This window comes from Rosa rugosa, chromosome 1 (genome assembly GCF_958449725.1).
Source record: "Rosa rugosa chromosome 1, drRosRugo1.1, whole genome shotgun sequence".
Classification (NCBI taxonomy): domain Eukaryota; kingdom Viridiplantae; phylum Streptophyta; class Magnoliopsida; order Rosales; family Rosaceae; genus Rosa; species Rosa rugosa.
This window is the reverse complement of record NC_084820.1, coordinates 72,944,111-72,959,589: the sequence shown is the minus strand read 5'-3', so window position 1 is coordinate 72,959,589 and position 15,479 is coordinate 72,944,111. Positions and strand designations below refer to the sequence as shown.

The window sequence follows — 15,479 nt, the reverse complement described above, 5'->3', positions numbered from 1 at the left end:
TAGAGGGATGAGAAAAGCACGTATAAGAAGCCCAACCAAGGAAACACCGACCTCTAGCGAATATCTGAATCCGACAGGATCTGGATTAAGGCAACAAAGAAGGGGATAAGGGACTGAGATCTACCTCCTCTCTCTGGTTTTCAGAGAGAAGAGAGAGACGGGTGTTGTCTTAGGGAACCACAGCGACCAAGCACAAGAAAAAGTAAATCAATGACTTGGACACATGACCAATGAACCAGAGGTCCAGAACCATGACAAAGAGATACCTTCAATTGTATTGAACACAACACAACGGAAAATAAACATTAACATAATCAAGCATCAGATGAAGAAATTAACAGTCGTACGTTCCATCTATAATGTCACTTCTTAACTTCAATGGCAAGTTTTTAATAAGAACTCATGGAAGTCAATTAATCTCTAGCACAAAATAATTGCAATTATTGCTGCCCCAGCCTTTTAACCAAATTTATTGCTCATCTTGTCAGCACCACTAGCACCTACAAGAATGTGAATCCATAAGTATAAATTAGAAAACAAGAAATAAAAACTAGAATCCAGTAAGTCTCTCAACATAATTACTATCAACCAGAACTGTGTAATTCAAAATTACGCAATTAAGCAAAGACTTAAAGTCAATGTAGCTGCCACTAAACAATGCACTAGAGGTGTCAAATGCTGTGGTGATAAATTAAGCCAACAGAACTAACTCACGATTGGTCCAATAGTAATTCTTACCACAGTGTTGAATAAGGTCTCAAATTCATTGAAGCATAATCTTGTTTCTTGATCCAACCGGTGTTGGAAAATGAAGGAAAATTAATTGGTTCATATGACAAAACATCTAGTGGTTATGTTGTTTATTCTGATGCAATTGATCACTTTAGAAGAGAACAGAGAGTTCTGATAAATTACCTTCGCATCACGTATCTGCGAGAGCAATAAGTTGATCGACCACATTTGGATCTGCAAGTGTGCTAGTGTCACCAAGCTCGTCTAGCTGTTTTGAAGCAATTTTCCTCAGAATTCTCCTCATTATCTTCCCACTCCTTGTCTTTGGAAGGCCAGGTGCCCAGTGGATTCTGTCCGGTGCTGCAAATGCCCCTATCTGAAACATATTCATAGTACATATATATAAATTCTTCAAATATTTATGGGTATCAATGAAAGCTTAAGAAAAATGCATCCAAACAAGGCTAGGTGTTCTCTTCATTGTAAGGGAATGCAATCTGAGCTATAATATCCAATTTAACACAGTCACAGAAAATAACATTCCAAAATTTAATTCAATATTTTCTCCACGTTTATTAACATGAAAGACTCCCTCCATGAATAACTTCTATACCATCAGTCTTGTCTCTTTTTTCTTGTCTATTATCAGTCTTGCTCTCACCGCCTCCTTTGTTTATCATAGCATATTACTTTTGGAATCTTTGAGAACCTGTGGACCTTTATAATTAACAGAAGTTTCCCTTTGGTTTAATTTTTCATCGAGGAATTAATATCCATTTTTATTTTTTTTTAGCTTTCATTTCATGAGCCATCCCATAGACATTTCCTCTCACCTCCATCTCCCACGTATGTTATCTTCCGGTAGAAAGATAAAAAATGAAAACTCAAGACCAGTGTCTAGTGACCAAGGAACAGTTTGGAGCAACATCAAATTTGGCCAGATAAAATAGGTACAATCAATCTGCCTTGCGTGGTTGGGAAAAAAGGAACTTGTGTGGTCACGAAATACTGTGCTGGTTCCTATTGCATATAAACAAGTTCAAAAATGACCTAAATATATTTGAGAATATTCAAGGGATCCCCCAAGACGATTCAGGATTTTCAGAAAATTCAAACGCCCTAATACAAACCTGAGGGTCATTGCACCCCGCACACCAATGACAGGATGCAGTTGAAGAGTTAGATGTGCAGTAGCACTGAATTAGATACGTACCTGCTTTCTGACAATAAGAATAAGGCTTTTCCGGAGATCTTCACTGTAAGGTACTCCGTCCACAAGAGTAACAAAGGCATATATACCTTGTCCTTTAACCTACATTAACAAAATAATTTGTTCAGACACACTAGCCATGAGCATCTGTTCCCACCCTCTCCCTCCTTTTTTCATTTTTTATCATCTCCCCCTCTCTCTTCTCTCATAAATATATGCAATTATGCAAGTGCACAAGTGATTAGACAATACATATTATATCTAGACATTTTGAAGTTTGTTATGCAGATTATATGAAGACATGATGAGTTAAATAGTGTAAACTTTGGATTTGATAATAATTTATTTCAATGTTGGGTCTCTATATTTAATTTCTTGTCACAATTGTGGTTTCCTAAAATAACAGACAATTAACATAAACTTTAGCATCACTCTTTCCTAAAGTTTGAGCCTCTTTAATTTAGCTTTTTTCCATCTTGACCTCCTAGGTTCTACATCACATACCTCATGCTCTACACCAACCACAGCAGCTTCTGCACACTGAGGATGCGATACAAGAGCAGATTCAACTTCTGCGGTACCGATACGATGTCCACTACATAAAGTATTAAACTGAGTATTGTAAGTAAACAATACTTGCATATACTCTCCACATAATAGCAAAATGTGTAGATTCTCACATAGAATGGCAAAAATTATATAGCTTACTCATTTTCATTTTTTACTTTTTGAGAAGAAAACATGAATTTAATTAAAAGGAAAACTGTACACAACAGTAGACAAGCCACTAACCAAATAGATATAATACAAGAATCTACTAGCCAACACCAAAACACGATAGTGAGATTAATCAAGATACTGCAGCTTCCAAGTCCAAATGTCCAATATGATATTCTGAATTTTTGATAGACATAAATTATGCAATCCAAAAATTACCTCACATTGATGACATCATCAACCCTTCCTGTAAGCCAGTGATATCCATCTTTGTCCCTGCACATTGATGTTGAGAGCTTAACATGTCAACTTTGTTTGTTTTTTTTTTTTTTTCCTCTCTGTGCGTGAGAGAGAGAGAGAGAGAGAGAGAAACACACACACACACACACACACACCCCAAAACCAAAAAAGGATTCACACTGATGAAATTAAAGTTTGATGTTATCACTTACCTGCTGCATCCATCACCACTAAAATAATACCCAGAGAAAGGTTTAAAGTAAGTTGTTTCATATCTTTCATGATCACCATAAAGAGTTCGGAATGCTCCAGGCCATGAGCTTTTTATACACAGATAACCACTGCACTCCCCTTCAATTTCAACGCCCTTCTCATCCACAATGACAGCCTACAGTTACAAGAAAAAGAGTTCATATGATATATAGATGTTACTGATTTAAATGTGTAAAATGAAGATAGTTGGTTGATGATGAGATCCATAAATTCGATTAGTGCAAAAGACCTGAACTCCAAAAAAGGGGAAAGTGGCAGAACCAGGCTTCTGTGGCCAGGCACCCGGTAATGGAGTCATCTGTCAGTAAAAGAAGGTGAAACATTAAGACTTAGAACAGATGAAATCTATGTGAATATTATATATTAATATTGACACATATGGGAGGTAGGTGAAGTATTTAACCAAGTAAAATCTCTAAAAAGTGTCCCATGGCATTTAAATTACTGCTTGAGCACCAGTCTATGCCCAAGAGATAGGAACTATTAAAACACAGAATCTAAAATACCATAAAGCCACCAGTTTCAGTTTGCCACCAAGTGTCAGAAATGGGACATCTTGAATCTCCAACCACATTGAAAAACCACCTGTGCCAAACAGAGTCCATGTTAATATGTATTTAAGCTATGAAATGAATTCTTGGATCAAACAACTGAAGATGAGAACCTCCATGCACTTGGATTAATAGGCTCGCCTACACTTCCAAGGATCCGTAATGATTTTCGCGAGTATCGCTTGACATACTGCATAAAAGTAAAACTTCATTCAACACATACTAAAGGCATAGCTCAATGAATAAAGTTCTTGAATTGTGTTTTTTAACGTAGTACCACCATAGATGTACACATTGATAATAAACTTAAAATAAAATAAAAAATGTCAATAGGTCAAACACGTTAGGCAGATAGTAAATCATGAAGGTTTTACACGAGAACTATTTATTTGATAATTGATTCATTGAAATAAACGAAGGGCTGGGCCACCAACTAAAACAGAGGTCCAGAAACATAAAATAGAGACAATGTGAGCTTATGGACATCAAAACTTTTGAAAGGCATTATACTTCAGCAAAAGTGATGAGCATAGCAATGAATTGCTTCAATTAGGGTCTTCAATGACAAGCTATTATCTCGAAGCAATTAGAATGAAAAAATAGAGTTTAAGAAATAATTAGCCTAAAATACACAACTGGACGAATGAACTTTGAGGCCCAAAAGAAAAACGAACGAGTTCTTTTTGTATTCTATAACAATATTTAAAAATAATCCACATCCACATATATGTAAAAAAAAAAAAAGGACAGGATTCATGTTTCTTGCCTCATCACCATCACGCATGAGAGACCGCACCAATGTGGGGGCAGTATAAAAGATGGTCACTTTGTATTTATCAACAATATCCCAACAGCGTCCAGGGTCAGGATAATTTGGTGCCTGCAAGGTAGACATGGATGTGTTGCTAATAAATTAAATGGATGTTAGAAATCAAATTCAGTACAGTTGAGAGTGAGAATGGGTGTATTATGCACTCTCAAGGGCATTGCTTAAGATCGATGGCACATTTTTGTATTTTAATAGCCTTTCACTTTAAAAATCTACAAACTCTGAAGAAAATAGTGGAAACAGATCATTAGACTCTGGACTCTTTCTCTGGAATAGACTAGAGTTATTACATGGTGCAATATGACTTCATCCTTATTCTGTTCTTAAAAGGTCTGTCAAGAAATATTACTGCATAAAGGCATTTATATCTTAGGCCACACATAGTGCGTAATCAGACTGCAGCACTCTCTACTCATGAGGTCTCAGGGCAATATCTAGATATAAGCATTTTTATGTTATTTTTTTATAACTTATCATTTCATAAAAAGTACACTGCAAATAAACATTAAAAACTTACATAGATCATGATAAGGATATGGTTCTCACAAATTCACAATATGAGTCGCAACTACTGTTTCTTATTTTGCTCTGTTCAGGAAAAAAAGGCATATTCATATAGACCTAGCTTTGAAGCTTACTTTTGGTACTCTTCTTTTCCATTGGCTAGTGGCTACCCATGTAAACATGCAACATTTTTTTTGTGACATCTTAATTATGTTTCAGTTTTAAATGTAAATGATAATCTGTATATAATCTGTCAATTTGTTACCCCTTCATATATGACAACAGTTGCTCCATTTAGCAGAGGTCCATAAGTGACATAGCTGTGCCCAGTGATCCAACCACAGTCAGCTGTACACCTAAAGTACAGATAAAAAGATATGTCAAGTAACAAAAATATCTGGAGAAGATCGAGCTGCTTTCACATGAAAACGTCAAATTAACAAATTAATAATCAGCCTCTGCTTGTGAATGGTACCAGTAGATGTCGGATGGTTTGTAATCAAAAGCATATTTAAATGTTGTAGCAGTGAACACCATATATCCTCCAGTTGTGTGCAGAACTCCCTAATAAGATTAAAATTAGAAAAATCCAAAAGAAGAAGAAAAGGGAAAAAAAATTGAAATTGAAGTACGGAACATATATACCTTGGGCTTCCCAGTGCTCCCACTGGTATAGAGCAGAAAAAGTGGATCCTCTGCATCAACCCACTCCACTGCACAAGTAGTTGGATATTTAGGTATGACATCCTGGAATATAATCAAGAGTCATCAGTCAATACCAATCCGTAAAGTGAACGTTCAAGTCACTTATAAGCATTTGATAAAACACTAATAAAGAAAGAATAAATATTGCAGTATGAATGTGAAAGAGAAAAGAAAAAAAAATCATTGTTTCTTTTTCATGAAAGCCTATAGAAAGAGGAGTTTGTAGTACTACTAACCTGCCACCATATATCTCTTCCTTCTTCCCATTTAGTACTTCCCCTCTTCAAAGCAGATTCATTCTCATAAGTTAAGCATACATCTGCTCAAACAGGAAATCATATATCAATCAGATTCCTATAATGAAATATATCTATTAGTAAAGATGAGAAATTTAATCCTTGGTTTTAGAAAATATAGTATAGAAGAGTAATCTGGTATTCTCTTATGGTTGGTTACTGTATCTACCCAGACAACTTTGGCAAGCAAGGTAGGTTCCAGAATGTCTCAAATCCAAACCTAGAGGGCTGTCCTGCCAATAGATGATCAAATAGAAACCTAAACTCCATTAGTGGATGGTTTGATTATGCTCTCATTATTTTGCATTCCTAGCAGGAGGCCATTTGTTTGGTTTGATTGAGGGCTGGGTCCACATGAGGTCATATATTTTCTTATAAAGAGAGAAACTCTTTGGATGTCCCTATTTAAGAATCATCCTTGCTAAAAAAAAGTAACTAAATAAAAAATCAACGAAATCTGAAGCCCTTTAGTTATCTAACTATGATCAGATTAACAGAAAAACAACCATGTTTCAAATATACATCATCACGATGATAACTAAATGATTCCTATCAGTTTGTTTTTTGCAGGATTGATTCTTCAATGGGACCTAAACATCAGTTACAGATTATTCAATATAACACGCAAAGAATTCAGTCCACACCTACACAAACCCCACTTTTGGCTGATTCGATAAGGGCAGCATCAACTATGTCTTTGAGGTGGATGACCTTAGAACCCCTTTTAACAGCATTGCAAGTGATCACAACTTTCGGCTTGCAATCTACTATTCTTTGAGCAAGAGATTCGGCAGAAAATCCAGCAAATACAACCTGAAAGAATGAAAAAAAAAAAAAAAGAGTTATAAAAATGAAAAAGCTATTGATGTTGGAGAGCAAAGAGTAAGACCATTACATACCGAGTGAACAGCACCAATGCGAGCACAGGCAAGCATTGTGATTGGAAGTTCCATTAACATGGGTAAGTAAACCACAACAGCATCACCCTTTTTCACTCCAATATCTTTCAAGTAGTTTGCAAGCTGCGAAGAGTAGAGGTAAACAAATGTGAGATTGGCTGATTTTCTGGTTTATGAAGCCACGCCGAGAATGAAAATGTATCAGTTTCATCCATATGTGGGGCTAGTTAGTGAGTGAGTGATAATGTAAAGTTATGATAGACCTGGCAAACGTTTTGTAGAAGCTGAATGTAAGTTAAAGAGCCACCAAGACAGGGCTCATTGCCTTCCCAGTATAAGGCAATTCGGTCACCAAGTCCAGCTTCAACATTTCTATCAAGGCAATTGTAGCAGATATTGGTGAGACCGCCCTTGAACCACTGCTCCAAACAGAAGATGAAAATGAGATGGTAAAAAAAAAAAAAAGCAAGCAAATAAAAGATAAGTTGAAGGAAGTCCATGCAGGTTACCTCAATCCTGATATCGCCTTTGCTAACATCGAGATTCTCGAAGTAGACTTGTTCGCCCCATCTCTGTTTCCAAAAGAAGTCGGAAGCGAAATCCGACCAAAATCCGGCGGGGTCCTCGATGGACCTTTTATACATCTCCAGATACTGAGAGAGGTTGATTAATGATCAAGATCAGGAAAAAAAGAAAAGAGATAGAGCAGGAGAGAGCAGTTACCTTCTGGGGAGAGGGGACATTAGCCTGGCGGGAGAAGTCGTCGCTGGGAAAGATGAGATCATTCTCTTCAGAAGCGAGTGCTTCACCCAGAATGATTGCGTTCAAGTGGGGAATGTTTCCGGCGCCAGAAGGCATTGTGGCCATTGACTCTACATGCCGCTGGTGATTAGTTGTAATCAGATTATGGGCCATTTCCCTATTCCAGATCACCTTTTGACCTCTGCTAAGACTGTGCCCGACTATGTAGGACTCAAATCTCGACGATGCCCGACGAAACCAAATTGGACTTGATTTTCTTCGATTCAGCACCGAACGCCACGAAGATACTATTATGCCTACCGGCGGGTTGGTACGATATGCAAATCCCTTGCCAACGTGTGCAAGACTATTATGACTAGAATAATTATTGTTATATTGAGGGGCCATTCTTCCTGCTGTCTGCAATTTACAAAAAAAAAAAAAATAGTAGAGGAGGAGGCGACCTTTCTCCCTCTTGCTTTCAACAATTAATTTATTATTTATCTTTTTATGGATAATATTTTATGTACAGAACACAGGATAACGTACATACAAGGCCGTTGCCAATCTTGAATTTTGGTTGTTGATGAACTCTTCTACTTTTGACTTCAGAATTTTTCGACTTCAAATCTCATTTATTTAAGAGCACTACTACATGCGGCTGTCCATCTACAAACTGCAATTTCCAGTTTTCCACTCTATTATGAGTGTAACTGTGTTAAAACACCTGGCATTCTAATATACGCACCTGGGTGACTGGGGTTGACGAGCAACTCCAAAACACCTAAAACACTACTCTTTTTCACCAAAAAAAAAAAAAAAATAGAAAATATTATAGAGTCCGACAAATTTGTGCTTATCATCGATTCAGAAAGCATCAACTGAACCTTTAGCTAAGGCGCTAAAGTCGGCCGGCTGCTCCAAATCACACAAGTATCAAGCTGAACCTTTAGCTAAGGCGCTAAGGTCGGCCGGCTGCTTGATCGCATGTGGCCATGTGCCCAGCTCCAAATCACAGAAGTATCAAGCTGAACCTTTAGTTAAGGCGCTAAGGTCGGCCGGCTACTTGATCGCATGTGGCCAGCTCCAAATCACAGATGTCAAGCTTTGGACTTTGGATTTCTCAAGATAAAGTTTGTAAAAAATAATTGATAACACATGTAATGCGGTCTGCTCAAGCTCAACTACCCTCAAGAATATGAGGCTATGAGCAAGGGCTAAAGTTTGGTATAACTGTGCTTATAAGATAAATTGATTTATACTGTGATATGAGAATAAATTACTGTTAATTAAAATAACTGAATGTTTGCTTATAGTGCTAAAATCAATGACAAAGTGTTTTACTTAACTTGAAACTAAAAATGCTATAGTAAAATAATAAACTGTTTCCATAAGTTAGGTTGAGCGAGCTTCTGCTTTTGACTCTAAAAGAACTTTAGCTTAACAAAAACAATTATTTTCAATATTACCAAACACGTTAAAAGTAGCTGCTTATAAGATGATTTCCCAAACAGTCAAACACAGTCTTAGTCTCCCAAAAGACATTGCAAATAAATAGAAAGATTCAAATGTACATAAAAATCAAACTGTCTATGAATAGGCAAATCCAAAATTTTAGGAGCCCTGTTTTTATAGCTCTTTTAGCGATTCAATTCTCCCCTTTGTATGGCACAAGATAATTTTTACAGCCACTGCCAAAATCTATTAAGTTCTCGGGCGGAAGATCAAGCCAGTTCACACTTGAAGCTGATGTCCCATTAAATTGGACATGACCACTATAGAGTAATCTATTAAGTTCACTGGCGTGCGATCAACACTAAAGATGATGTTCCTTAGTTCTATTAGGCTTTACAGGCATGGCTTCCACTAATTTGCATACCTCATCTAACATGTCAGCACGGCTATACAGTTCAATTATGCAAGTATAATGTTCTAAGATAGGTGTGATACCATAACGTTCACTCATGTATTTGAAATGTTTGCAACCATCCTCCAGATTATTGGTATGCAAACAAGCTGATAAAACACCTACAAAGGTGATTGCATCTGGCCGTACATTCGCCTCTTCCATATCTGCAAAAACGGCAAGGGCTTCCTCTCCAAACCCATGCACACCCAAGCTAGTGATCATTGAATTCCAAGTAGCCAAGCTCTTGATTTGCATCTTATCAAACACTCTCTTTGCATCCTCTAAACTACCACATTTGCTATAAGTATCAATAAGTGCTGTGCCAAGAAAAACATCAATTTTAAACCCGTTTTTAAGAGCAAAGTCATGAATCCGTCTAGCCAACTTGAGGCTTTCGAATTGGGTACATGCTTTCAGCAAGCTTACCAGCGTGAACTCATTTGGCCTAACATTACCAAGCTGCATTCTCCAGAACAGTTCAAATGCCTCTTCAGGTTGTTGGTTTTTGACATACCCATTGATCATTGCAGTCCAAGAAACAACATTTTTAGCTGGCATTCGCTCAAAAACCCCTCGGGCAGCACATAACTTCCCACAAGCAACTAACCCCGAAATCATGGTTGTCCATGAAACCACACTGCGAACCCGCATTTTTTCAAACACCCTGCAACCACAATCTATTTGTCCGGACTTGAAGTAGAAGTCCATCAAAGTATTTTGTACGAATATATCTCTTGAGAAACTATTTTTGATCACTAGCCCATGAACCACTTTTCCTAGTTCAAATGCAGTAGAAGAAATGCAAGCTTTAATAACAAATGGAAAGGTGAACTTATCAGGTGGAACTCCTTGGCGTATCATATGGCTATACAGAAGGAGGGCTTGTTGTGGGCACCCATTGATGGTATAAGACATAATCATTAGATTCCAAGTAAAGGTAAGGTGACCCTGAATTTGATGAAATACAAGAGTGGCATAGTCCATTTTCCCATGGGAAGAGCAAAGTTGAATGAGTTTCCTAATAATTAATTGGTCTCGAGAAAGACTACTGCGGATGATCTTAGCATGAATTTGCTTGAGATGATTGAAAGTGGTGCAGTTTCGGAGTAAAATGAGAGCTTCCTGAGAACCAAATTTGGTTTGTCTACAGCTGGTGAGTGGGCTACTTTTAGGTAGAACCTCAGGAGTACATGAAAGGCATGCAACCCTCATAACAAAATTCTATAAGTGAACCTCAGGAGTGCCTTTTTTTAATACAAAAGATGAAGCTAGAACTTCTGCAGACAATCAAGTGATCAACCAAAAAAGCGTCAGACCCTTAACAACTGCACAACCTAAGCTCAGTTTAAGAATTGCGTATGAGCTATTGAATGAAGGAATGAGCAACGAATAGAGAAGCCACTCGGCTTAAAGTCTCGAGCAGGTTCTAGATTTAATATGGTGCAATTCAGCTAAAATCCCAGCGCCACAATCAGCGATGGGAATGATTCTTGACAAATTACATAGCCTCACTGTGGGAGGCTATGGCAGATAGCATGCAATGCCTATTTATGGTACAAATCACAGATGTAGGGGGCAGGGAAAAGTTCTACACGACTTTCCCCATATCCCAATCTCTAATTTACGGTTTTTGTTTGGAATTATTATGCATGAATGAATCACTCAATCTCTCTTTTCTGGTTTTCAGAAATTCTAAATGAAGTCAGAAATCTTGGTGTTAAGCTAAAAGCAAAAACAAGAAGAAAGGATGGAATGTTACCTCTGCTCCCTCGCTTGCTGTTTCCACGAGACTGCAAATAGAACTCACTGCTCAAAAGCTTCAAAGAAATACATCTCGATTAACCTTCGTGCTCCTCAAAAATCTATCTATCTAAGGGCCACTAGCCCACTAGTTCATATCTTTTCCATTTTGGATTTTTGTCTATTTACCCCATTTTTAGAGATTTTTTTCCCACTTACCCCATTTTAAGTTTTTCTAATTCTCCCTTACCCAAAACACTCTAAAGGAAGTCTTTCCTAATACCCCATTAAGTTTTTTTATTTATTTCATTTACCCAAATTTGAGCTACACTAACTCCATTTACCCAAACATCTTATAAGATTGCCCACTTACCCAACAAATTACATATTTTTTGCCCTAATACCCAATTAAGTTATTTTTTTTATTCATTCTCTCCCTTTGTCACTTAGAGAGAGAGATAGAGACTTCACCGGACTCTGGTCGCTAGCCGCGGAACTCCAGTTATCAGTCGCTGAAATCTGGTCACCGGCCGCGGGAATCCGGTCACCGGCCACAGGAATACGGCGACCAGTGTCTTGTTTTATTGCCCCTAATAAACTTTTTATTATTGCCCCCTAATAAACTTTTTATTGGCCCCAATAAAAATTTATTGGGGGTTAATAAAAGTCTCCGGCAACCTCTGGATAGGTGACTGGAGTCCCGCGTCCTATTTTATTGCCCCCCCAATAAACTTTATAAAAATTTATTGGAGGGTAATAAAAGTCTCCGGCGACCTCTTTGGAAACCTCCGCCCACCGGTGATAGGATTCCAGCGCCTGTCACCGGAGTCCTGCGGCCGATCATTGGATTCCAGCGGCCGGTCACCGGAGTTTGGTAACCGGATTCCGGCAACCGGTGACCGGAGTCCGGTGAGGTATTCAATGACTTTTTAATTATTTAAAGGGCAAACTTATCTTTTTACATTTAAATTGAGCATTTATTAGGCCCAAATTGGGTAAATGGTCAAGAGCCTTATTTTTTTTGTTTTTTAAGACTATTTTACCCTCCCCTTTGTTACTTAGAGAGAGAGAGAAAGAGAGAAAATGGAAGAGAGAGAAGCCATATGAGACTTCACCGGAGTCCGGTCACCTGATTTCGGCCAACAATCTCCGGATTCCAATCATCGGCCGCTGGAATCCGATCACCTGATTTCGGCCAACAATCTCCTGATTCCAATCATTGGCCGCTGGAATCCGGTCACGGACAGCCACCCACCGAAATTCTATGAAAACCTCGCCAGAGGTCCTCAAAGAGGTCGTCGGAGATCTCATAGGTCGCAGGAAAGGTTTATTGCCCCCCAATAAACTTCTATTGCCCTCCAATAGACCTCTATTGCCCCCAAATACAACTTTCGGTCTCCGAAATGGAACTAATCCCCCTAAATTTAAACAAATAAATTTTGATTAAAGAAAAAAAAACGAAGAGATTACATCAATTCAAAACTTCTATTGCCTCACAATAGAATTTTCAGTCGTCGAAATGGGAACTAATCTCCCTAAATTTAGACAAATAAAACTTGATTAAGAAAAAAAAAACGAGGAGATTACATCAATTCAAAACGTCTATTGTCCCCCAATAGAACTTTCAGTTGTTTAGTTGTCGGAATGGGAACCAATCTTCATAAATTTAAACAAATAAAACTTAATTAAAGAAAAAAAAATTACATCAATCCAAAACGTCTATTGCCCCCCAATAGACATTTAACAAGTCTCTATTGCCCCCAATAGATTTTTTTTTTCATTATAGGCTTCTGCCCCCATGTTACTCAAAAAAAAAAAAAAAAAAAAAAAAGAAATTGATTTGGGCACCCAGAGAGCTTCGTTGTTCTCCTCCGCCACCGGCGCACTAGATCAACGTTCTCCTTTGCCACCGGCCTGTGACAAGCGCCGGAGAGCCTGGGTCGAGCACGAGCGCCAAATCTCGCCGGAGATGACTGATCTGCAGCAGGCTGCAGTGGAATTGAGGCTAACGCCGGAGATAACCGATCTCTTTCGTTGGAGATAATCGAGTCTAATCCCAACCTTCTGACCCTGCGTTCTATTCTCACCGTGGACCCGAATCGGAGGCAAATTAAACTAGCCAGCGACGGAGACGACGACGTTGACCCAAACGACAACGAGTTCTCAAGCATCGGCGAATCGGGGACAGAGTGAACTTCCAGTTTCCCATTCTTGCAAGTCGCCGCCGCAAAAGTCGCCATCGTCGAGCACGGAGATGAGCGACGTCGTCTGTCCGACTCCGACGAGGAGGGAGTGACAGGGAGAGAGAAACCTGATCGAAAAATCTGTTATTGGGGTAAGTGGGATAGTTTTGGCCAATTGTGGTGCTTTGAGGCAAAGACCCAATTTTTAAATTTTTGTCCATTTACCCCATTTGTTTTTTTTTTTTTTTTTGCATTTTTAGTTTTTATCAACAAAATGTCCAGACCAAGAAAATGTGTAACGACATGTGAGACGATGCCGTTCACAGGGCGAACAACGTCGTTGGAAATGTGACGACAGAAATTCATCCTGGAAATGATAAAGTTTCGCGATGGCTCAGACAGCCGCAGGCCCGCAGCGCAAATGCACCTGGGACTGAATACTAGAGTAGATAGTCACTAGTAGATTTTGCAACAGAATCTGTACTGTAGATTTGTTAGTTGGAACTTGGAAGGATGGGGGCCAGTAGAAGTAGCGATCCGAATCAGGACGGGTCGGATGAGCAGCAGAAACGATCGGAGATCTACACGTACGAGGCGCCGTGGCACATCTACGCCATGAACTGGAGCGTCCGGCGGGACAAGAAGTACCGGCTGGCCATCGCCAGCCTGCTGGAGCAGTACCCGAACCGAGTGGAGATTGTCCAGCTGGACGACTCCAACGGAGAGATCCGGTCCGACCCGAATCTGTGCTTCGAGCACCCGTATCCGCCGACCAAGACCATATTCATCCCGGACAAGGAGTGCCAGAAGCCGGACCTGCTGGCCACATCGAGCGATTTCCTGCGCGTGTGGAGCATCTCGGAAGACTCCTCCTCCGTGGAGCTCAAGTCGGTCCTGAACGGCAACAAGAACTCCGAGTTCTGCGGGCCGCTCACCTCGTTCGATTGGAACGAGGCGGAGCCAAAGCGCATCGGCACCTCCTCCATCGACACCACCTGCACCATCTGGGACATCGAGCGTGAGGCCGTCGACACCCAGCTCATCGCCCACGACAAGGAGGTCTACGACATCGCCTGGGGCGGCGTCGGTGTCTTCGCCTCCGTCTCCGCCGACGGCTCCGTCAGAGTGTTCGACCTGCGTGACAAGGAGCATTCCACCATCATCTACGAGAGCTCCGAGCCCGACACCCCCTTGGTCCGCTTGGGATGGAACAAGCAGGACCCCAGGTACATGGCCACCATCATCATGGATAGCGCCAAGGTCGTCGTCCTCGACATCCGCTTCCCTACGCTTCCGGTCGTCGAGTTGCAGAGGCACCAGGCCAGCGTCAACGCCGTTGCTTGGGCCCCTCACAGCTCTTGCCACATCTGCACTGCCGGGGATGACTCACAGGCCCTCATCTGGGACCTCTCCTCCATGGGCCAGCCCGTCGAGGGTGGCCTCGATCCCATTCTGGCCTACACTGCCGGGGCAGAGATTGAGCAGCTGCAGTGGTCTTCTTCTCAGCCCGATTGGGTTGCAATTGCTTTCTCCACCAAGCTTCAGATACTCAGGGTATGAATGTGACCAATCACTACCGCCCAGTCTTGATTGATGATTGATATGACATTGCCACAACCTCACTATTGCAATTTCACTTTCTCTTTGCCTTCTAATGAAAATGCTATGTGATTTGTTTCCTACCAATACTAACTACCTTTCATGTGTTTAGATTAGTCGATATTTATACTGTAATTTTCCTATGCATTTTGTTTCTCGTCTCTCTTGCCTTTCTCATGTCAAAAGACTGCTGCTAGTCCGCTTCTTAGCTTATCATAAAGTACATTGATAGCAAACTTTAGTTTGAACAAGCACTGCCTTGCAACTACTTATGCATTAACTGATTTCACCAACGGTATGATTTACGCAAGCATGACAGACTCTCAGTGTGTAAGTTTCTTGTTCGTATTG

At 39.9% G+C, this 15,479-nt stretch overlaps 3 protein-coding genes across 4 annotated transcripts; 1 reads left to right on the top strand and 2 right to left on the bottom strand.

Moving 5' to 3' along the window:
• Positions 1-252: 252 nt before the first annotated feature.
• On the bottom strand, positions 253-8,392 carry LOC133726838 (acetyl-coenzyme A synthetase, chloroplastic/glyoxysomal). 2 transcript variants are annotated; one of them, XM_062154480.1, is made up of 20 exons: positions 8,251-8,392; positions 7,680-8,117; positions 7,466-7,609; positions 7,220-7,375; positions 6,957-7,079; positions 6,702-6,870; positions 5,998-6,080; positions 5,702-5,803; positions 5,532-5,620; positions 5,322-5,412; positions 4,490-4,603; positions 3,837-3,913; positions 3,679-3,757; positions 3,402-3,470; positions 3,112-3,287; positions 2,879-2,935; positions 2,447-2,537; positions 1,946-2,044; positions 916-1,108; positions 253-500 (listed from the first exon to the last, which is right to left on the bottom strand). In XM_062154480.1, the coding sequence occupies exons 2-19, from the start codon at positions 8,103-8,105 to the stop codon at positions 923-925; spliced, it is 2,331 nt and encodes a 776-aa protein (XP_062010464.1). In that variant the 5' UTR covers positions 8,106-8,117; positions 8,251-8,392; the 3' UTR covers positions 253-500; positions 916-922. The 2 variants fall into 2 exon arrangements, with proteins under 2 accessions (XP_062010464.1, XP_062010463.1); XM_062154479.1 differs by having other exon boundaries at positions 8,247-8,388.
• Positions 8,393-8,577: 185 nt separating this feature from the next.
• On the bottom strand, positions 8,578-11,505 carry LOC133726840 (pentatricopeptide repeat-containing protein At3g26630, chloroplastic). Its single transcript, XM_062154484.1, has 2 exons — positions 11,366-11,505; positions 8,578-10,883 (listed from the first exon to the last, which is right to left on the bottom strand). Exon 2 carries the CDS (start codon positions 10,816-10,818, stop codon positions 9,514-9,516), a length of 1,305 nt encoding a protein of 434 aa, XP_062010468.1. The 5' UTR covers positions 10,819-10,883; positions 11,366-11,505; the 3' UTR covers positions 8,578-9,513.
• Positions 11,506-13,851: 2,346 nt separating this feature from the next.
• On the top strand, positions 13,852-15,215 carry LOC133726842 (WD repeat-containing protein LWD1). Its single transcript, XM_062154486.1, has one exon. The coding sequence runs from the start codon at positions 14,043-14,045 to the stop codon at positions 15,087-15,089; it is 1,047 nt and encodes a 348-aa protein (XP_062010470.1). The 5' UTR covers positions 13,852-14,042; the 3' UTR covers positions 15,090-15,215.
• The last annotated feature ends 264 nt before the right edge of the window (positions 15,216-15,479 follow it).